Source organism: Spea bombifrons, chromosome 3, assembly GCF_027358695.1.
Source record: "Spea bombifrons isolate aSpeBom1 chromosome 3, aSpeBom1.2.pri, whole genome shotgun sequence".
Classification (NCBI taxonomy): domain Eukaryota; kingdom Metazoa; phylum Chordata; class Amphibia; order Anura; family Pelobatidae; genus Spea; species Spea bombifrons.
The window spans coordinates 24,105,305-24,129,639 of NC_071089.1; the positions used below are offsets into that span (position 1 = coordinate 24,105,305).

Sequence of the window (24,335 nt, forward strand, 5' to 3'; positions counted from 1 at the left end):
CACTTTTGTAGTAATGCAGCGTTTGAAACATAATTTTGAATACTGCTCAAGTTTTAAAAATGAACCATTTGTCCCATTTTCCTGATTTGACCTTATTAGTCCTTGGTCTGGTCCAACTGTGAGGACAGCTTTATGTGTATCCCGTGCCTGTTTAAGTTCCCTTACTGTATTAGCCTCCACAACTTCTGCTGGGAGGCTGTTCCATTTATATACTACCCTCCCAGAAATACTGCAATTGATCTTTCTCTAGCTGGGGCAGCACCTTTAAGTGTATATTTGCAAAATGTACCTTAGGAAAAAGGTGTTGTCGTGCTGCTTGTAATGAAATTGTCAACAATAGTCACACTAACCTCACAAACCGCAGCGTGGTTCCACTCATCTTGGGCTTCAATCAACTCGGAGACGAAATATTCACCATATATGCCTCTGAGAGTGTCATTATGCCGCATGAATATGGGAACTAAGTCATCATTATCCTCTACCCTAGAAAAAAAAGTGGTATTATTGTTATTTTATTAATTTGTTGTTGCACACAATGCAAATATATAATTACGTAGCATTCTTTGTTTACTGAACATTTATACGCCTTGGGTACTAAGAAATTATTAACAATGATTGTTTTCTTTGCCAAGTCTGTAACTGTAGTTAATGTGGGAAATACTGTAATTACGAATATGTAATTAGCAAAGTTTCTACGTATCTCGGGGGCCGGTTCACCTGGCATCTTCCTGATATCACCTTACCAAAGCATGTTGCAGGATGCTTCTGGTGTGGGTTCCTAGGTTGAAGCATTTCTACCGTGCATTGAACATTTATCCTCTATAGTCCAGTCCTATTACTAGGGCCATAATGCATAGTGAACTCAAAGAGATGAAACTGCATCTCTCCGGCACACTTTAGTGAATAGAGCCCGGAGTTACAACTACCGGCGCTAAATTCTAGAAGACCATCCAGAACTCATGGCCCATGGAGACAGGTCCATACAGACATGTAGTTCAATTCTGGGTTTTGTAAGAGCTCAGTAAATCATTAAAAACAGGAATTGTGGGCAGTGAAAATCATTGTGTTATGACGCTGTAATAAATACACCCTAAATATGTTTAAGATCAGGAGAGACATCCAGAAACAAAAAAAACACTACAATAAAATGCACAGCCTCGCTATAAATCCTACCGTAAAATATTAGAAGTCAAAACCTTCAACCATCCAAACCACGGATATATAACAAAAATGACATAAAAGTTAACTGAAGATATTCCCTTTCTGTTCAGTGAATTTTCATATTATTCCAACCAGACATGGTATTTGAAAATGGAAAGAAAGGACTAATCTGTCACATGCATGCAGGCATAATTTCAAGCGAAATCTGTCTGTTTAATAACTGTTTAAGGTTGATAGGTTCAAAAACATTTTAAGGTCTTAGTGACCTCTGGTGGATACTTTTATTACTTACTAATTCTCATTTAGAGAAAGGCGTATTGGTAGACTCTAATTTGCTAAACACCAGTACATGAAAGATATATAACATTGTGTTCCGTGGCCGATTACGTGGGATCAATGTATGGCTATAGGTGGTGGAACAAGAGCCTATAGAGATACCTAGGATTCCTTGGGATAACTCAGATGCCAAGGCTTGACAGGTGTTCATCGATTGCAGATTTGAACATGCTGCATCACGTGCCAACTCATGCTATGGGGATATTTGGTATATATCAATCATCTTGATTTCTATATCACTTATTAACAGTATACAATACAAGACAACATCATGCCTTCCAGTGACCGCTAACCCAGGTCATCAAGAACCCCTTCATTTTAGGGTTTAACATGACTGAGAAGAACAGATTACCATTGCTGGTTATCAAGATGCAAACATTTACAATTAATAACACAAACCCTTAATACACTGGAGCAACTAACTTGCATTAAAAAGTTGTGATCTGCGAAACAAAGGCTTGAATTGTCTGAGTGGTTGTTGGCAAATCTCTCTTTCTGCACATTATTCCATTTTTTTTAGCCCCTATGATGGATGAATGATCACAGGGAACAATGCGACACTACATGAATATGCAGTTACCTAGCTTTCCGGACAAACAGTTGGGGACGATGTTTGTGCCTATAACACATAGACACTGAATACTCCTCAGCAAATTTTGATCCTGGAACAGTCTTCATGGGTTCAACCACAGACGCCAGTGCTGGATCTATAGGGAAATGGAACGATATTCATGAATACATTTGGGGTTAGCATGTGTAAATAATGATATATGTATGAACTGGATTTCCTGAGACACACACTGTAGATAAATACAAAAACATCAAAAATGTCTGATATCTTTTAGTGATGCACACTAGGCTGCCCATAATGTCTGTAACAGGGGGTCCATATATTCTCACCCAATCTGAAGAGCAAGCAACACGGGCATCGAGGCATTTTCCCCCGTGGCCAATAATTTAACTTACGAGAAGTGCCCACAAGTAGCTGACACAGTATGATCACCGGTATAGATAATAACAGTATAACACCCAAAGTTTATTAGAAATACATACATTAACTACAACACTAGATATGCATCTGTGGCCACCTTAGGAGTTACAACCATATGTTTAACTGCTAAGGTGTAGAGGAGACATTTCAAATATGTTTAATGTAATTTACTGCGGCAATAAAAGTTCAGATTTTATCCATGAAATGAAGTTTAACAATTTTTCATATTGTTAGGCAAAATGAAATGTTCCAGATCACAATGAAATATTCAATGATATTTAATAAATATTTAATTTAATGTATGTTCTTGTGGGGGAGGTGAACCAATATTATTAGCAACTGATATATACATTGGTTTGCTTTTCATTAAAAGTGTATCATTTTTACACAAGGAAAAGTAGAATTTGATATATGCCTATCCCATGCATGTTTAAATTCCTTCACTGTATTAAATTCCACCACCTTAGCTGAGAGACTGTTCCACATACCTACTATCCTAGCAGTATCCTTACATTACGTCTAAGCCTCAGTCCCATATCAAATGCTTATTAACAATCTGTTAGCTGAGAAAGAACCTACCTAAAGAAACGTTTTTTGGTGTTATCAGGCATATGAAGTGCACATCTGGAACTGCATCAAAAACAACCCTGTGTATGAAAAATATAGATTTGTTTAGAAGAGCATTCACAAGAAGAGCAAAATCTGAAAAACACTATCAAGAGAGAATGTTTTGGAGCATTTTTAAACTACAGGTATGATGCACACGTGATGATGTCATCTATGCCTGGACGTCCACGCATGATCATTTATACACAATAGGTTTAGTACAAAAAAAATCAATACGTTGTGCTGTATTATTTATTATACTGGTAACAGTATTTCCAAGCTACGCAAAATATACGGGAACATGCAGCAAAAACCCATACGGTGTAATGATTGACTTACTTTATGATCTCTTGGATGCTTTCTAATGAATATTCATCTTTGGACACAAAAAGGTGGAGAAACAAAGTGTTCAAAGGCTGGAAGGAAAGGTAAAGTAATCAGTTTAACACATGAGATTTGCTTCAAGTCTATAAATTTCAATAACACCAGCAGTGTGCTTATATTATTATTATTATAATTATTATTATTATTGTAATATTTTACTTATATAGCATCAAAAAAAATCACACAGTGCTTCTTACAGTCCATACATTCAAAGCGCATGACAAGGACCAACTGATACGTTGGGTGAAGAGGGACCGGCAGGTTTATTAGAAACCTTTTTTGGTAATAAATATGTCACGGAAACCTCCATGCCCTGGACTCCTGGAAGGGCCCAGGGAGCGCTGGGACAAGGCTTGTCCTGTGCCGGATCCACTATTTCCTACAAAAGCCTTTTATCATTGTGTGGATTGCTAACATAATTTCTCCTAGGTGGGTTTATGGTGGGAACAGAGACACCAACTGGAACCCTTTTTAAGCTTCCCAGACAAACTTCCAGGAGCTGACTGGTTATTGGTCCTCAGGGAACCCTAAAAGGCTCCGTGCGTCCGACCGGGAGGCACATAAGAATGCTGTGGAACTAAATCGGAGCTTTGCCGGGACCCACTAACACTTTAACCAGGCATCGCTAGGACCCCAAACGACAGATCATGTCGCTTTTTGTACTGAGGAGGTCCTGAGCTCCACAGGGAAGACTAGGAATTCACCTCTTCATGGGGGAAAACATACAAAAGCTCTGAAACTCTGCATCAGGTTGGAAGTCAACCATGTCCCAGTGAAGTATAAACGGACTGTATCTCCGTCCCAGCGACCAATCAAGGTGTTTTTTGGACCAGGTATAAAGGGGACCTTGAGATACCCAGGGACACCTGTGGGTGAGCTCCTTTGGGAAGGCCACGAAACAGCCTATTTTAGGTTCCCCAGACTATTTCTCCACATGGGACGTCAGAGACATAACTCTGTGTATAAACCTTTTAATATGTTAATGTGAGTTGGTATGGGGACCTTGTTGGGAACTGTGTGTGTTTTGTACCAATTATGTCTGATTTAGCTGTGTATATAAGGCTGTGTTTCACCTCAGCGTTGGTCTTGCCTGGTATTTGGGGTAAAGGGCTGTAATATCCCATTGTCCTTTTCAGGCCGGTACAAGCGCTGTACACTCTACGCTACAGCTAGCTACAGCGCTATTGCGGATCCTGTGTATTACCGCCTACTTTCAACGCTGGCTTTGCCTGGCGCTTGAAGGAATTAATCACCGAAGCACGGTTCGCCGGGTGTATCCAACTTGGGTACGGGTCGTTCCTGTCACAATATATACATTTTAAATAGAGGCAGGCAGCAAGACAGCTGGTTTTTTGGCAGATCTTAAGGCTGTTCCAATGTTTTATATTACAATTGACACATCACATGCATAGCCAAGAGCTGAAAATTGGGGTGTTAGTGTAGTCTTTTACCAAAAATCTCATGACCTAATCTGTGGCGACATAAATAGAAAGACATCTGGCAGAGATTTATCATGACAAGGACATAAATGCTTCTTAATAGAAAACACCAAATGTCATTTAATTGTAATACGCTGAATGACTGAGGAACGGATCTGAGGAAATAAGGTGAAGAAGCCATTAAAAAAAGCCGAAATCTCCATAATCTGGTATTTGTAATAATTCATGCTATTTGCATGTTCTGCCAATTTGCGACTTTTGTGTAACATGTTCACTATAAATTACCAAGTACTAATTATTATGTTGTATTTATACGCTTATTAAATAATAACACGTTTCTGGTGTGAAAAAATTATTAATTAGTTCTGCGGACAATGTACGGCAATGGATGTGCAATGTTCTATTTCATACATTTTGATATTAATGTACGGTACTAGAATACATTCAGTTACTTCCATTGAATATATCCAATCACAATTTTACAGACGAGAAATCTGATCGCTGGGTTAAACTCACATCACTCTGAGCCACCCATCACTTATAGCAATTGCAAGCTAATTAACTGTGTGTGGCAGTAGAGCAAGTCAAAGTTTGGATTAGAGGAGAGAGCGAACATTTCCAATCTATGCCTTCATTCAATATATTTTGTAGGGCGCGCTCTGTAAAATGGTTCAACATGAAAATATTTATTAGAAAAAGTAGAAGTTGTGAGTAAGATAAAATAGTTTGGCTTCATTAATATAACTACACGATATAAAAAGGACAGAATCAGCGACTTTCCACATGGAATGTGAATCCAGCGGCCAGCCCTAATGAGGGTTCCATCTAAACACATGATAATGACTATTTTATTACCTTTTAAATCTACAAAGACCACCATACAGGTGATTTATAACGATGTCGGGGGGCGCACAAAACTGCCTTTAAACCGATGTGTCGAGAAGGCGACAGTCACATTAAAAAGACGACGTGTGAATGAATCGGTCCTTCGTCTTGGATTCAGGATAGACAATTTTCAGATTTTTGCTACTGTTGAACTGTAATGATCCTCTTTCCCAACTAGTGTAGCCATACAAATTATTATTAAAGAGCAGTGCACAATGTGTAGAGATCCACCCCAGGAATCTCTATTAGCACTGATGATATAGCCTGCACGGCAATCAGGGGGTTCCCCTGTGCGGTAGGGGGTTCCACAGTGGGGCTTCCATCTACAGGAGAATCCTGTAAGGAGCCCTCTGATTGCTGTTTTCAGCCCCTTGAGAGATCTTTCATTGAGGCTACAGCATACCTACACATTGACTGATCACGCACATAGTTAGTGAGAAACCTGACCAGGGTCTCCTGCCACATTAAGGGGATTCCCAGCCATGCCAGGGCTGATGTCTCTGGAAGGAAATGCCTGAGCTTCTGTTCAGGCATTTAAATTCTTGCTAAATGCAACGGTGCTCAATTAGAGTGCTGTAACATTATATGTGACAGCTTTAGGCGCAGGCTGTCAGAGGGGATGTCATTTGACGTCTCCTGTTCACCGGCAGAGATTTAGCCACGCCGGAGAAAAGAGACCATGATGTAGGGGGATATGTCCTTGGTCCTCAGTGACCAACTGTTTTCATGTATGTTCATGGTCGAGGAGGAGTTACATTTCCTTACTGTATTAACCTCTACTTCTTCTGCTAGGAGTCTGTCCAACGTATCTACCAACGTCTACATTACATCTAAAATGTCCTATTTTCAAAAAGCCAGATAAAATGAACTGGGACATCAGATTTTTTTAAATTGGTAGTGGTACCATGACCTTTATAAATTGTTCTTCTGTTCTTGAAGAGAAGATCGGCATAAGATGTACTCTCCAACAAAACCTCCTAACCCTGCCCACATACCATTTTAACATTTTAGTATGATTTTAACCTGAATCATTATTAGGGATACCAATAACTCGGTTGTACAACTCTGTAAATTCGATTTTTTCTTAATTATTAGCTTTCATTTATATAGCGCCAGCAATTTACAATTCATACATTCAACGGGTCTGACAAAACTAGAATTGACAGACTAAGAGGAACCGTTCGTTACATTATGCCTAAATTTACAATCCAGAGATTTTAATAAAACATGCTTGTATGTGGCACGGAGAAATTATAATTCCGTATGTACTTTTCCCCCTGGTGGACTAAAAAAAGGATAATAATTGCTATGCGGTTTATCAGCGACATGCTGAGCGTGGACTGTGAAGGGCAGACTGAATCATGAAGTCGGCTATTAAAAATGTAATGGCTTGCTATTAGCTTCTTTCTTACACAATACACACATTTAGAGATATTATAGGGATGCACGCTGGGGCCTTTTGTTTAATATTTTGTTAATGATTATAATGGACCAGGTAACTGCAATTTATGCCTGAGATAAATTAGTTAATTGGAGGGCACTCTGCCAAGACTGTAAATATTGGGTCTTTAATTCAGTGTTTAAAATATGAGCTAATGAATGAATAAACAAGTGCTGCTCAAGTGGCCTTATTTTGTGACAAATGTAAATGTAGCTTCCGTTTAAAGGGTCTCCTGCCCTCAAAAATGGACTGCTCAGTCCTTTACCTTACCATTCACAGATCACTTACTACATCAATCCCTGTAGACATAGATTTTTAACTCTCCTAATAGTGAATTGTCCCCTCACCCTAAAGCCTTGTATTCATGACCAAACCTCTGATCCTTCACAATCCTGGTACCTCAGTTTCTACTTTTTTAGGTTGGTGATGACTTTTAGGACTTGACTCCAGACCAACTGGTTAAGCAAAGGCTATTATGTATGAAATTTATTGACACCAGTTGGTTTCCTGGTTTAACTTGTCAATCATCATTTTACGTCTCTGGTTGCCTATCACGCGCTTTTATCTTCTTCGCCTGGCCGCTTCTCCCACTGTCTCTCTATACCCTGTGTTTTGGAAGTGACACAACACACTGAAGAATGGAGAACTTTATTGTTTCTTCATATTAGAAATGTGTGTTTAGTGGTTCCTCATGTTGCAGATCCAACTCCTCATCTGGGAAATCACGCCCTTTCACGTTCTGTACTATCATTATCTATATGAACACTCTTTTCTACTTTCTTAGACACACAATAAAGGCTCAATAGCTCCCCCCAATACCCAAACATTGGCTTGTCTCCCAAACATCCCTGCTTGGGATGGATGGTCCTTCTTAAAACTGTGGTGTGAAAAAAAAATGTTTCTTTGAATTCCTTAAACACTAATAACAACATCATTGCAGTAAAACTTTAAGGGAAGCATATAGGAAAAACCTTTTCCTAGGTATTTATATACCTAGGTCGATATCGGTCAGATCTAACTGAAGATGCGCGTACCCCTCTGTATGTGACGGTTTTGCACATATGCAAACCATCGCGTTCCGACGTGTACACGCATCTTCAGTCGAACCATTATATTATGCAATATGGATGCGCATAGCGTGCTGTATGGGAGCTGAAAAAAAGGCATTTCCTTTCATTAAAGTTTTACTGCAACTATGTTGTTATTATTGTTTAAGGACGGATCCTCCTTTCCATGAGATCAGAATTGTTCGGTATGAGTATATTACAGTGTTCTATTTTATTTTTTTAGTTCACTGGGTAGCTAAAATAATAGACCAGAATGGAGCTGTTGATATCGCCTATCTAGATTTCAGAAAGGCATTCCACACTGTCGCCCAGAGAATACATGGTTGAGTGACAGGAGGCAGAACGCTGTAGTTAATGGTGTATATTCAGAGGAAGGACTCGTCACTAGTGGGGTATCTCAGGGATCAGTATTGGGAGCTGTACCTGTTAATATTTTTATTAGTAAAATTACAGAAGGGCTTAATTGTAAGTTATGTCTTTTTACAGATGATACCGGTCTGCAACAGGGTAGACCTTATGGGTGGAACAAGTCAAACGATGTAAGTAAATTAGAAGAATGGTCGAGTGTGGCCACTGCAGTTTAATGTTGATAAATTTAAAATAATGCACCGAGGTCATAAAAATCCCAAGACAGAACAAAGCATTGAGGGCACTGCTCTGTCAATGACAATGGAGGAGATGGATGTAGGAGTAATTATTTCTGATGACTTAAAGCTAAGCAGACAATGCAATAAAGAGTTTGAAAAGGCAACAGTGTTTCTGCCACGTCAAAGATCTCTATCCAGGCCTCATCTAGAGTATTTTGTATAGTTCTGGACACCTTATCTCCAGAAGGATATTGACACATTGGAGAGAGTTCCGTGGAGGGCTACAAAAATGGTAAGTGATTTGCAGGATAACAATTATAAGATAACACTAAGGGATCTGAATATATGCATAGCTTGGAGGAGAGAAGAGACAGAGGGGAGATGTAATAGAAAAACTCTCAAATGGATTTAACAAAGTACAGGAGGCACGCTTAATTAGAGGAGGAACAATGTTAGGACAAAGGGTCATAGTCTTAAACTAGAGGGTCAGATGTTCTATTTTACTGAGAAGGTGGTAGATCAATGGAACAGTCTCCTAGCAGAAGTGGTGGAGGCGAATACAGTGAGGGAATGTAAACATGCACGGGATAGACATAAAGATATCCTTGCTTTGGGACCAGACAAAAGACTGATAGGGGTTTGTGTCCCTTACATCAGCAAAAAAGACTAGATGGGCCGAATGGTGCTTATCTGCTGTCAAATTCTTTTTTTTAATGTTTTTATACTTCAGCGGTATTAGGAATCATGTTTCAAAAGCTGCATTACTTACAAAAGTGTTAAATTCAAGGGGGACAGCACCTTTAACTGGTTAATATGTTTTTAGACAAACTAGTATGTCCTTAATATTTTGCATTTCTCTAACCCTAATAGTCATTATAATGGATATACAAGCAGCACAAAATGGGCTTATAAATGAAATTATATAAATAAAATACACAATTTTTCTTACTCAGTTACAGAAATCAATACGTCACAAACTCATATAAAAGTGAAATGTTTATTATTGTATATTGTAAAATTATAATAATTCTTTTTTATCATTGGGGAAAAAGCCTCCAGGTACTTGCGCAGCTTCCAATACTCACCGTGCACTTGCTGCTTCCCTCCACTTCCTTGTGAAACCACGCTTCCCATTCCGCCTGATCGACGATCTCCCAGTTTGGATAGTCCAGAAATGCAGCATGAGCCACCACAGTGTTATTCTCATTACTGATGGTCACAGCCAGGTTAGCTTTTTCCCTAAATTAAAATTTTAGGATGATATGAAACATTCTGTAAATAAAATATAACTGGGATTTCTTGAAGATCATCCAAAGAAGCTATCATTTTTGATTTAACGCGCACAAATATACTCAATAAACTTAAAAGAAATGTTTTTATAATGATTTGTGTTGCCAACAGTATATATTGTAATTCCAACTTATGTAGCATATAGTCTTACCCTTTTATGGTCCTCATATAAAATCTATTGGTGAAGACCTCCTTGATTTATGGGACCTCAATTTGAAGTTAAATGATGTGTACATGCAGGATTGATCATTTGAGCTGCGGCAGACATACCCCTATATTCTCAACTTGAGCGTACTTACAGCAAATAGACAACGTTCACTTTTCCAAACAGCCTGTCAGTAAGTGGCGTTTGAAGTTTGATCACATCATAAACATCTAGAGATTCTGCTCTTCTGATGGTTACAACCTCGGATTCACCCATTACTGAAGTTAATATCATTGTGGCAAAGATAACGGATGGACTGTAAGAAAACATAAAGAATACAGATTGTTATTTGGATGATTTCCACAAACAGATATATCTAGGTAGACATGAATACATGGGCAGGATAGATAGATAGATAGATAGATAGATAGATGATAGATAGATAGATAGATAGATAGATAGATAGATAGATAGATAGATAGATAGATTGTAAACTCTTTGAGCAGGACCCTCCTCAGATTTTGTCTCTGTAGGTCAAAATGTTATGTTACATACTACTTGTTGTGTCTTAGCCACCCATTGTACAGTGCTACAGAATTTGATGGCGCTATATAAAACAATAATAATAGATCGATAGATAGATGCTTCCCTTAACCCCTTTATGACCAATGACGGTCATGAAAAGATGGCCCTAGAAGACCCCTGGCGTACTTGGCACGTCATTGGTCAAAAAACGTTCCCACAACGCTTCAATGACAGGGGCACTGCTGTTGCTGAACGCTCTATGCCTGGAGGTTTTAGTCTATAGCAGATCCAGCAGATCCCCCCCCCCCATTTTTCTATACTTACTTTTTGGCTTATATAGTGCAGTTAGTGCATGGAAGTTAATTGCTGGGGAATTAGTTAGGCAGGCAAAAAAAAACCCATTAAAAATAAAAACCTAGGAATAAGAGCTAATTATATAGGTATATATAGTGGTTTCCAAATCAGGGCAAGCTAACAGATATATTTTTGGTGTTTTTTTTTCCCTTTTATTCTAGCTGCGTATGTTTTCTATCTCACAGCCCTCACCAGTTGTAGGCTCTATAACTATAGATTGATGGCTCATCACCTCACATTGCCTCCACTCCCATATATTTGACTAGTCGCCCTGGCGATGCCCAGTAACACTATAGGATTTTGGCAGTTATATGTTCTGGCTAAAAGCCCAAATGCTGGACTGCCAAAACCTCAATGACTTCATGCTACCCATACGAAGAATCGCTGTCCTTTCCTTATAGACACCATGTTAATTCATGCATGTAATGAAGGCACCAATGCACGCTCACCTGACACCGCGACTGCGTCCTGAGCACCGGACGGAAACTTAAATTAACGATAATGTAAATGAATCTACGGGGATGCGCAGCTCCAGACCTCGCAGTAAACGAGACGCTGTATTTGGTTACTATGGCGACCGACCGGACGTAACGTCCCGATGGGCGGGCACTTCTGAAGGCCTGTGCGTGAGCGTCGTGTCGTGTTACGTTACGCTTGTGTGCGTGCTTCTTCCTATCGGGTTAGTGCCGTCGGTATTGCTGTAAACATGGCGTCCACGGCAGCTGGGAAGCAGCGGATCCCAAAAGTGGCCAAGGTAGGGTTACCGGGTGTCTGAGGGGGAAAGGACGGTATAGACGGTGTTATTACACTGTGGATACCGGCGGGGGTTCCCGTAATGCTCACAAAACGGGCCCTCACACAGCTTAGTTGACAGAGGACTGCAGCAAGCTCTTCTGTGACTCTTTTACTGTACCGTAAAGTACTAAGTGGACTAAAAGTTTATATAGAGCGGGAAATTCGAATGAGAAGTTACACAATCATTTGAAAGCAGCTTTTACTGTCCCTTAATTCAGCTTAGTGAGAAAATCCATACAGTCTCACATGTGGTTTACTGTCAGGGCCGATCCCTCCTACATTCACAAGCCCTGTGGCATAAAATGGTTAAAGTGCCGGTTACTCTCTGGATTGTAAGCTTCTGAGCCGGGTCCTCTCCTCGTTATAGATAACTGGTTGTCTGATCATTTTGATGGAACGGATTCGGTCGGGTAGTACGGTGTTTACAGTAAAATAGTCTTACGGTTGTGCGAAAAGGAATCCGCCTCATGTGTGATCTAATGCGCCATTAAAACCTAATACCAGGTAAAAGGGAACCTGAGTGAAGAAACATCGCATCATTCTTCGGTCATTTATATAGCCAAGAAATGTATGTTACTAAAATAACTGCCCCTTAGGCTCAAAATAATGCTCCACCACCTTTAGAAGCAACAGCTGCAGCTTATGGTTATTGGTAAGTTTCTTGCTGTAGCCTGGAGGAACGTCGGCCTTTACCTTCACGCAGAACTTGGTTCCCTCTGACATTTGAGTTTTCGATCGGGAGAATCGGTGGATTCCCAAAGATCCTGACGGATCATCTGAATGGCGTTTAGGCTGACAGGATGTCCTCGCCTTCTCATGTCGAAGGATCTGCTGGCTTCGGTGGTAGCAGGTTGTCCTCATGCAGCGATGCTTCTCCAAACCATTGTCACCACCGTGCTTGGCTGAGGTTGGAATGCGGTGTTTGCTTCTCAGGATTTAGTGTCCTGCGTTGGCAAAGCAAGTTCACTTTTGGATCAACTGTTTATAGAATTAATGAACTCTTGAGGACCATTCAGGTGGTTTTGGCAAACTATACAATCATTCAGGCTCTCCTTGAGAAATGTTCTCCAGCGTCTACGTTGCTACTCCCAAGGGTTTTATACACTAAAAAGAGAATTGTTTCCGCTCATTGACTTCTCTATTCATTCTGAAGACCCCATCCAGTCATCATCATCTCGTTCATTCACTTATTTCACTCTTCTGGTTGGCATTCCACTGTCTCAACTCTTCTCCGCAGTCTGTCCTAAATGCTGCTGCTAGGCTTATCTTCCTTGCACGCCGCTCCTCTTCTGCTTCCCCACTCTGTGAAACCCTCCACTGGCTCCCTATTAATTTTTAGAATTAAATTTAAAATCCTGGTATTCACAAATGAGGCCCTCCATAACACTGCTCCTCCATACATTTCTGCCCTCATAAGAAAATACTCTCTTCTCGATCCTTATGTTCTTCCCATGGGCTAAGGCTCTCCTCCTAACTTATCTCCTTTTCCCGTCTACAAGATTTAACTCGGGCTGCCCCATATCTCCCATATCTCTGGAATCTACTTCCACCGAACCTTCAGCTTTCACCCTCCCTCCCAACAGTCAAGAAACCTCTCAAAACTCATATCTTCGGAGAAGCCGCACGGTCTTAGCTGCTAGAACTTCCCTGTCACTGATACGACCACCACACTACCTCTCACCCTTTCTCTGTGCCTTATGTTTGTCACCCCATTCCCTCAAGATTGTAAGCTTTTGTCTTAGTCTGTAAATTCTTGTCTTGTCATACCCCTTGAAAATGTGTATTAAGCGCTGCATAAATTATCGGCGCTATATAAATAAAAGCTAATAATAATAAGCAACAGCTGCTGTAGCCTGGAGGAACGTTGGCCTTTTACTTAATGCAGAACTTTGTTTCCTCTGACATTTGAGTTCTCGATCGGGAGAAGCAGTGGATCCCCCAAAGATCCTGACACATCATCTCAATGGCGTTTAGGCTGACAGAATGGCCTCGCCTTCTCATGTCGAAGGATCTGCTGGCTTTGGTGGTAGCAGGTTGTCCTCATGCAGCGATGCTTCCCCAAACCATTGTCACCACTCTGCTTGGCTGAGGTTGGAATGCGGTGTTTGCTTCTCAGGATTTAGTGTCCCGCGTTGGCCAAGCAAGTTCACTTTTGGATCAACTGTTTATAGAATGAGTGAACTCTTGAGGACCATCCAGGTGGTTTTGGCAAACTATACAATCATTCAGGCTCTCCTTGAGAAATGTTCTCCAGCGGCAGGCGTCTACGTTGCTACTCCCAAGGGTTTTATACACTAAAAAGAGAATTGTTTCAGCTCATTGACTTCACTATTCATTCTGAAGACTCCATCCCAGTGATCATCTACTGCAGCTAGAGCTGGCTGTCCCTGTATGATGTTTTTCATCCTTAAACATTGCATTATACAGGGCCAGCTCAGCCCTTCACACTTGCTAGTGTTCATTGTGCTTTGTATTCCCTTTTGAGTTCTATGTAACTGTAACATTGTATTGGTTGCAGTATGAATGTTCAGTTAATGTATTGGAATCTTCTTCCCTTCCTTAAAGGTTAAGAACAAAGCCCCAGCAGAGGTACAGATAACAGCTGAGCAGCTACTGAGAGAGGCCAAAGAGAGAGAACTTGAGCTGCTACCTCCCCCTCCTAAACAGAAGATCACAGATGAGGAGGAACTCAATGACTACAAATTGAGGAAAAGAAAGGTGAGATGATTTACACTTGTATATGCAAATTGTAAGCTGCAGTAAAATGTTTACTTCTTAGGGTCATAGATGCCCTTTAAATAAAAAAATACATATTGTGATTCTAGGGTAACTCTACCATTTTAATTTTGTCTACTTTACTGCCCCAAAACCCCCTGTATTATATGATGTTGCTGGTTTTATTGCCAGGCATTGAATCTATTCAAAGTAATATGTTTACTTTCATTTGAAATGGTCTGAAATCCTCTAATGCTTGATTACTTTGCAACATTTTTTAAAAATGTTTTTTTTTTCCTTTCAGACCTTTGAAGATAATATAAGAAAAAACAGAACTGTCATTACCAACTGGATAAAGTATGCACAATGGGAGGAAAGTTTAAAGGAAGTCCAGAGGTATGAACATCATCCAGCCATTCAACAGAGTTTGCGACTGGCGTTACAGCGCTGCACTTAAGAGAGCCAGGCATTTCACGTATACGTTATCATAAAGTCTCGGTGATATATTTTTAGCAGTTTACTAATTTGGCCTCGGTCGTATACAGTCTGTGAATATGTATTGGTTCTAGAATACTTTTGAATGACTTTTCCGGTGAAAGAGTCAAGGTAAATTGCTAAGTAGCAGAATCTGCCTCTCTCCCCAGGGCTCGGTCGATCTACGAGCGTGCGTTAGATGTGGACTACAGGAATATCACGCTATGGTTGAAGTACGCAGAGATGGAGATGAAGACCCGCCAGGTTAATCATGCAAGGAACATCTGGGACAGAGCGATCACCATCTTGCCCAGGGTCAACCAGTTCTGGTAGGTCTGATGTATTAGTATTCTTGCCATGAGTAGGAGTTCAGAGGGCATAGGAGGCCTTCTGGGAAATCTCTTAATATGAGGGTTTTTACTATATTATGTCAGACACCGGGAACAGGGAGTGTGTGTTGGTTAGAAAGTCTGCTTAATCGTGTTCTTTCTATCTTGTGGGTGAAGCCTGATTGTTCTTCTGATTCTAACTACTGGACAGATATGTGATTTCCCTCCGTGGATGTTTTATTAGCTTGTATTATACAGTCCTGATTGTTTGTGGGTTGCTTATAATTACATAGCCAGCCAACCTGCTCATACTTTTGGTCATATAGTGTCTTACTTAGAAACCCCCATTAATGCTGCCTGTTCTCTTGTCTGTAAGGTACAAATACACGTACATGGAAGAGTTGCTGGGTAACGTGGCGGGCACAAGGCAGGTGTTTGAGCGTTGGATGGAATGGCAACCTGAAGAACAGGCATGGCATTCGTACATAAACTTTGAGCTCCGATACAAAGAGGTGGACAGAGCACGCTCTATTTATGAACGATATATCCTTTTGATGATGGTCCAGGAAGGTGCTTGCTTGTACATAAATGTCTAAGGAAATATTTTCAGGCGACAACTTAATTGCTGCTCCTCATAAAGGTATCCACATAGTCACATGGTATTAAACAGCATATTTTAACTTTTCTTAAAGGTACGCTCATATTCACTTAAATGCATAGAATTGTCCTTTTTTTTATCACAGTGCATAGAGGGGATTTGAATTATTTCTATATAGTTGGTCACAAGGTGTGTTATGTGGCCAAATGTATGTCCTGCTCAGCCATGTGAAGATGCAAGTTACTATTTACCGTATTTGCTCGATTATAAGACAAGGTTTTTTCCAGAGCCGTCCAGGGTCGTCTTATAATCAGACCTCAAATAAGTCTGACTATGAGACTAAGATCCAGATCCCCCGCAGCGATGCAGGGGACCTGGATCCTCCTGCCCCCCCCCAACTTACCGGTGCACCGGAGTCCCCGGTGCTTAGTCTGGGCAGCGTGTAGAGCTCTACGTGAATCGAGTAGGGAGGGGGAGGAAGTGTCAAACGGGGGGCATAAGTAATTTCTGGAGGCAGAGTGCTCTGTGAAAGGCCTTTTAACCCCCTTAATGCCACTCTGCCTCCAGAAATGCCTTTTAACCCTCTATACGCCACTCTGCCTCCTGAAATGCCTTATACCTCCCTATATGCCACTCTGCCCTATAATATGCCTTTTAACCCCCTAAATGCCAGAGTGGCATATAGGGGTATAAGGCAATTCTGGAGGCAGAGTGGCACATATGGGGTCAAAAGGCATATCATGGGGCACAGTGGCATATAGAGGGTTAAAAGGCGTATCATGGGGCACAGTGGCATATAGAGGGTTAAAAGGCGTATCATGGGGCACAGTGGCATATAGAGGGTTAAAGGCATATCATGGGGCACAGTGGCATATAGGTGGTATAAGGCATTTCTGGGGCAGAGTGGCAAGCCTGGGGGCAGATCTGCATAACTGGGGGGGGCAGGTTGGGAAAAAAAGGGAATAAAAACTGGTAAAACTTTTTTCCTATATGGTCATCTTATTTTCAGGCTTTTTCTTTTTTCCTAAATTAAAATTCAGATTTTGGGGGGTCGTCTTATAATCAGGGTCGTCTTATAATCGAGCAAATACAGTTATCGCTTTCACAAGATTTTCACGGGGTCTAACACACACACACACATACCTCACACGCAAGTTCATTTGGTGGGCATAGTAGAGAGCAGAGGGAGAGTTTTGCTAGCTCTATAGCCAGGTGAAATATATTGCACGAATGGCCGTCTTTTTAAACTTCTGCTACTTCATATGAAATCACACACCATGTTTTCTGATAAATTGCTTGAGATATCCTCGTTTTCTTAGGTTTTTCTAGCTTTTCATCTGGTTCTAGTTGTCTCCTTAACTCCCATGTACTCGTCATTGTTCATCCTGACGTGAAGAACTGGATCAAATATGCACGTTTTGAACAAAAGCATGGCTACATTGCACACGGGCGGAAAGTCTATGAAAGGGCTGTGGAGTTCTTTGGCGAAGAGCATATGGATGAAAACCTTTACGTCGCGTTTGCCAAGTTTGAAGAGGCTCAAAAAGAAGTGAGATTTTGTGTTTAATTTGTTTTCTTTGTCCTTGATTTGATGAAAATGAGTTGTTTTTAGAATGAAAAATGTGTATTTGATATGTTCTTGTAATTTGTATGTCTTTGTTCTAGTTAACTGTTTATTTGCAAGGTATTATGTTTTATTTAAAACATGACAAATGCTGTTGATTTGATATACAGTGCTGCTCTTTTAACCCCTTCATGTCCAAATACGTCCCAAAAAATCTTTTTTTTTTTTTTTTTTTTTTTAATCAATTTATTCCTATGCTACATTTAAAAAAAAAAAAAAAACAAAAAAAAACTTCTCCAGCACCCTGATTACCAATATATAAAAATATACAGTGGAAATTTTGAAAAGGGGTGCGATTAGCTAATTTAGGGGAAATTACTGAACATAAAACAGTGTGAAAACCAGAAGAAAAAAAAAATAAAGTTCCAACTTTGAAAGAGATGGGTGATAATAAGGCCTCCTAAAAATTATCCCAGAGATATAGTAAATATGTGAAAATTCCTGCACTCCTGTGGTGTAAAAAAATAAAATAAATCTTGCTTCTTGAGTTAAATGTAAATCCAAGAAATGTCACTAGGCGTGCTATACCGTATCTGTCCACTAGATGGAGGCATCTCATTAAACCTGGCTTCCATCATTAGTCATTCCCCTGGGGTCGGAGGGACTTGCTGAACGTTCTCTGAGAGTCTTGTTAAAGTATTACCGTTATCATAATGAGAGAGCTCAGTTTGTCATAAAAACATCCACAATCAAATGAGAAATGTATTTAATCCTTAACATTTTCACCTGAATTCATTTGTTGGATGTGAATGTCACCGGCGTACAGAACACGTGACTTACCAAATTTTGTTACTTAAAAACCTTATTGAAAGTCAGGTTCTTCTGATGTACATTCAGATTTAATGGTTAAGATTTCCGATCAAAATCAGATGCAACATAACCATTTTTTCTTTTCTTGTAGTTCGAGAGAGTTCGGGTCATCTACAAGTATGCCTTGGACAGGATATCAAAGCAGCAGGCCCAGGAATTATTTAAAAATTACACAATTTTTGAGAAAAAATACGGTGACCGAAGAGGTATTGAAGATATCATAGTCAACAAAAGGCGATTCCAGTATGAAGAAGAAGTCAAGGTAATAATGATTATTTTAGATTTGCTATGTTTTACTTATCATTTTTTCAGCTTGGTTCACCTTGGTTTAAGAGGATTAGATATATACCTTTAAGTACCTTGTTATGCTTTTGCCTGGCTTTCTAACTGTCCCATTTTATTTACGTTTGTCTCTAAGGCCAATCCCCATAATTATGACGCCTGGTTTGATTACTTGCGGTTAGTGGAAAGTGACACAGACGCTGAGACTGTTCGTGAAGTGTATGAACGAGCCATTGCCAATGTGCCACCCACGAAAGAGAAGAGACACTGGAAAAGATACATTTATCTCTGGATCAACTACGCCTTGTATGAAGAGCTAGAGGCAAAGGTACACGGCTTATTTAGTCAGTGTTTAGTTATTTTTTTTTCTTCTCTGCAAATTCTTCTCTCAACTGCAGATTCTGCTCCTTGTCGTTAAATCTATCTTATTTTACAGGATCCAGAGAGGACCAGGCAAGTGTACCAAGCATGCTTAGAATTAATCCCACATAAAAAGGTAACTTATTTATTTTTAGTTCTCTCTCACCCTTATATTTTAATTTATAATGAAACATACTCGTAGCCCAGCCTTCTTCTTCCTTGTTAAGTATGTTTGATAAGCAAACCGATTTAGTAAACAAGTGTGTAATAGTAGTAGCGACAGATACTTTTACTATTCAACATGTATTTATCTGGCTGCTTGAATCCTGTTTTTTTTTTTTCCCTACCAGTTTACTTTTGCAAAGATCTGGTTGCTGTACTCACAGTTTGAAATCAGACAAAAAAATCTCCACCTGGCTCGTAGAGCGCTGGTACGTATCTGTCCTGCTTCGGAAAAGTGACCTTTGAAAGTTGTTCCTTAACATATTCTTTTTGTAAGTGAATAATTTTTCACTTCAATTTTGAGAGCAACTTAAAGAAATAAACATGATTTCACAAAGCGCTTATTGGTAGAAATGTTTTTGCATAAAAATCTATTTCCATTTCCAATAAACTAATAAAGTAGCCTCTCCCCCATAAAAATATAAATATACTGTACTGTGCAAAATGTTTAGGCTGATATGAACACATACTTTAACAATGCTTCCAAAAAATACATGTTTGGTTTTTATCATTTAGCAAAGTGAGTGAACAGTAGAAAAATCTAAATCAAATCAATATTTGGTGTGATCGCCCTTTGCCTTCAAAGCAGCATCAATTCTTGCGCTTGCACACAGGTTTTTAAGGAAGCGAGAAGGTACGTTGTTCCAAACATTTGGAAAACTAACCACATTTCTTCTGTATAATCCCAGACCGACTTGATGTGGAGGTCAGGGCTCTGTGGGGGCCGTGCCATCACTTCCAGGACCACTTTTTCTTTTTTACACTAAAGATTGTTCTTAAGGACTTTGGCTGTATCTTTGGAGTATTTGCAGAATACGGTTGGGGCCCATCAAATGCCTATCTCATGAAATTGCTTGTTGGATAAGTATCTGCCTGTACTCTTCCTTAGCATTGAGGAGACCATTACTTCTGAGCAAATCCCCCACTCCATTTGTAGAAATGCAGCCCCAACCTTGCTTCTGCTTCAGCCGGATATTTCAAAATTTGGCTCATCAATCCTGAGCAGCCATTTTCCTGCCACGCTATTCCTGTGTCTTCATGAATAATTTGAGTCGCTTGGCTTTGTTCCCGCGTTGGAACTATGGCTTCCATGAAGACCTCTTCTGGACGGCAAATGTGTGTGCCGGGGTCCAACGCAGGGCAGATGGCACTGCTTGGACCTCTTCTGATTGGGAAGCATGATGCGTCTTTCATCTGCTGCACTACGTTCCATGGCCGATCACCTGCGTCTGCGGTCTTCAACGTTGCCTGTTTCTTTGTGCTTCAAAAGAGCTTGGACAGAACATCTGGAAACCCCTGTCTTCCTTGAAACTTCTGCCTGGGAGAGATCTTGCTGATGCAGTATAACTACCTGGTGTCTCATTGCTGTGCTCCGTTCTGCCACGGTGTATGACTTTTCACATTAAACTTCCCTAACCTCCCCTTCTTAGTGAGTTTGGCTGTTCTTTACCCAGTTGGATCATTAGCACCTGTTTGGTATCATTGTTTAATCATACTCCTAACAGCCTACAAAATCCCTTACTTTGTGCAAGTGCACCTAGAAGAATAGATGCTGCTTTTGAAGGAAAAAGTCAGTCACACCAAATATTTTGATTTTGATTTTTCTTCTGTTCACTCACTTTGTATTTTGTTAACTGGAAAAACATTTCTGTTTTTGAAAGCATTCCTACTTCACACCAATCTTTTGCAGATCTTTGTATAACATAAGACTGTGTTGACATCAGCATTTTTTTTCTCTGCCAAACAGGGCAGTTCTATTGGTAAATCCCCCAAGCAGAAGCTTTTTAAAGGCTATATAGAAATGGAACTGCAGCTGCGTGAGTTTGATCGTTGCCGTAAGCTTTATGAAAAGTTCCTGGAGTTTGCGCCAGAAAACTGCACAACTTGGATCAAATTTGCAGAGCTGGAGACGATTCTGGGTGATATTGAACGAGCCCGTGCAGTGTACGAGCTGGCCATTGGCCAACCGCGACTGGACATGCCTGAAGTAAGTTGAAGGACTTGTAAAATAAATATACTGCCACTGACCCTCATCATTTTTGTGTTGAGTATAAAATGTCAAAGCTCTCAAACATAGAATTTATCTGCAAACAAGAACCTTTGAGCCCATCTAATCTGCCCATTTAGACTGAGTCCTTGGTCTTGTCTTAGATTCAGGATACCCATATGCCTGTCCCATGCATGTCTTTAATTTCCCTCGCTTTATTTGTCTCTTCTACTTATACTGTAAAGCTTTTCCGCTTATCTATTACCCATGTTATAAAACGTACTTGAAGCAGTGGAGACAGTGCACAATTTTGTGGATTAACCTATTCACTTAGGTTATTGGAAGAAGGTATAGATATAGCCTCAGTTTGTGTTTTCTTTTAACCCCCCCCTTTCTTTCACACCTATAGGTTCTATGGAAGTCCTATATTGATTTTGAAATTGAACAGGAAGAGTTTGAAAGAACCAGAAATCTTTACAGGAGGCTTCTACAGAGAACACAGCATGTTAAGGTATGCTATTTATGCACAAGAAGGCATTCTGCATTTTCTTACACATATTCTTTGTTTCTATGTTTTCTTTTTGGAGTTTAAAAAAAATGTACATTTTATGTAAGCCATTGGTATAATTAATCACGCTCATATATTAACCTTTCCTTACTAATTTGTGTAGATTATATCTGTCTCTCACTGCAGTATCTTTTAGAGATGCTGTTCCACCTACCCTGCTGTATTTAAGACTTGTAACAGAATACCAGTTTAGAAATGTCATTCTTGGTAGTGAATGCCCAATCCCTTCTGAGAAATAATTCTGTAATCATTTCAAATTGAGTTTCATTTACACTTTTTTTTTTCTGTGTGTGGTTTCTTAGCCAGTGAGCAGTCACTTTCCACTCGTTCTTTGTACTCGACCACCATGTGCGTGGATTGCAGCATTTTTTTTTCTTTCTTCTCAGGTATGGATCAGTTTTGCACAGTTTGAGCTGACCACTGGCAGTGAGGACACCTTGGCTAAATGCAGGCTGATATATGAGGAAGCAAACAAGACTCTTCGAAACTGCGAAGAAAAGGAAGAACGTCTGATGCTGCTTGAATCTTGGAGAGGTTTTGAGGAAGAATTTGGGACGGATTCCACCAAAGATAGGGTGGCCAAACTTATGCCAGAGAGAGTTAAGAAAAGGAGAAAACTGCAAGCAGAGGATGGGGTAAGAGATGTTGCCATTTTCTGTATCTGTTTTGACTTTCACTTGTCATATTAAATTCCCTAACAATTTCTTAGTTGCACAGTTAATTATATTATTACTACAAGCATTTCTGTAGACTCATAGAATTTGGTGGCAGAAACCATTCAGCCCATCTCTTCTGCCCATTTTTACTCATGCAAAGACTCAAACCTTAACCAGTCCTTGGGTAAGGATTATAAGATTCATGATTCCCACATGCAAGTTTACATTTCCTCACTATATTACCTTCTACCACTTCAGCTGGGAAGTAGTTCCACTTATCTAGCAACTTTTTAGTAAAGTGCCACGTCACTGTAGTACTTTGATACCCCTGAAAAATGCAAATTGGTAAAAGTATTATATATTAATACTATTCAGGTTTTACTGATAAAATGTGTATTAAACCAAGCCCCACCCAGTTATTAAATCTGGGAACCCAACCGGAGATCTGTTTTTAGTCTGATTTAGTGAATGCATATATTCATATTTTTTTCTCTCCATCGAAGTCTGATGGTGGTTGGGAGGAATATTACGACTACATCTTTCCTGAAGATTCCGCCAATCAGCCAAATCTCAAATTGCTTGCGATGGCCAAACTTTGGAAGAAACAGAAGAAAAATGAGGATGAAGGTGAGGAGGACCCCGATAAAGATATTGATGAGAGCTCTTCGTGACACTGATTCGTCTGTCTTTGTTTTTTGTAATATCCTTTTTTACTTGTACATAACATTTGTTCAAAACTGAGACATGTTTCCTTGAGAAAATAAAAACAATTCCAAAGGATTACTTATTTGTAACTTTTGAAACAGATTGGTTATAATCATCATACAATTAATTGCTTGTAATGTTTGGAAAGCACCTTTCCATTGCACAGAGGCTAGGTAACACAAATGTCATCTACTAAAGTTATAGAACAAAAATCATAATAAACCATCATAATTTAATTCAGATTGTTTATGGGTGTGTGTATGTTTATGTGTGTGTGTGTATATATAATATATATATATATATATATATATATATATATATATATATATAAAATGTGTGTGTATATGTATATATTAGACTTGTGCATTTGGATTCGTATGAATTGCAATTTGAACAAAATTTACCAATTTTGGGAATTTGTCCAAATCCCAGTAAAGGAGGAGGGACCCACCAAAGAAAACTTTAATTTGAATTTTGTAATTTTGTTGGTGCTTTCGCTCACTCACCCACTCTTTCACACTCTAATTCATGCTCTCTCACTCCTGGAATGTCTTCTTACCTTCTCCAGCCGATTGTATCCACCTGCCACTCTGCTTCTTATCTTGCATCTTCTTCTCCTGTCTACCATTATTTTGTTGTTGTCCCCCTCCTTCTTCCTTCACCCCTCTGCTCCAAAAAGTCTCCTTGAGCAACTAGATATGACCTCTTGGTGAACTTCTGCAGAATGCACATGTCTAATGTATACATTCACTTGAGAGAGTGAATGACGAGTTTTGTTTCCAAATGTTAAAAAGCCCTCCCAATATCGTCCTAAACGAATTGGAAATGGAATTTGTTACCCGAAAACAAAATTATACATTTGCCCAACTTGTGTTTGGTCCTTTTGCGCAAGTCTTATTTATGTATAATATAATAAGTTATATTCTGAGATAGTGTCATAACATTGTACCACTCTGTCACCATACGATGCATTACTTCCAGACTTCCATTATAACAGTT

General features: G+C 39.7%; 2 protein-coding genes across 2 annotated transcripts in view; one reads left to right on the plus strand and one right to left on the minus strand.

Moving 5' to 3' along the window:
- CFAP61 (cilia and flagella associated protein 61) overlaps positions 1-11,771 on the minus strand; it is a 91,721-nt gene extending 79,950 nt beyond the window's left edge. Inside the window, exons 1-7 of the mRNA XM_053460634.1 lie at positions 11,661-11,771; positions 10,487-10,648; positions 9,983-10,136; positions 3,434-3,510; positions 3,068-3,135; positions 2,078-2,204; positions 351-483 (exon numbers count right to left, since the gene is read on the minus strand). Coding sequence (XP_053316609.1) covers positions 351-483; positions 2,078-2,204; positions 3,068-3,135; positions 3,434-3,510; positions 9,983-10,136; positions 10,487-10,626 — 699 coding nt within the window. The 5' untranslated portion in view covers positions 10,627-10,648; positions 11,661-11,771. The remainder of the gene's footprint in view (positions 1-350; positions 484-2,077; positions 2,205-3,067; positions 3,136-3,433; positions 3,511-9,982; positions 10,137-10,486; positions 10,649-11,660) is intronic.
- Positions 11,772-11,860: 89 nt separating this feature from the next.
- CRNKL1 (crooked neck pre-mRNA splicing factor 1) lies at positions 11,861-23,411 on the plus strand. Its single transcript, XM_053460626.1, has 14 exons — positions 11,861-11,965; positions 14,572-14,724; positions 15,026-15,117; positions 15,366-15,524; positions 15,901-16,067; positions 17,493-17,671; positions 18,648-18,818; positions 18,975-19,166; positions 19,275-19,334; positions 19,549-19,629; positions 21,168-21,407; positions 21,817-21,918; positions 22,362-22,610; positions 23,135-23,411. Exons 1-14 carry the CDS (start codon positions 11,918-11,920, stop codon positions 23,300-23,302), a joined length of 2,061 nt encoding a protein of 686 aa, XP_053316601.1. The 5' UTR covers positions 11,861-11,917; the 3' UTR covers positions 23,303-23,411.
- The last annotated feature ends 924 nt before the right edge of the window (positions 23,412-24,335 follow it).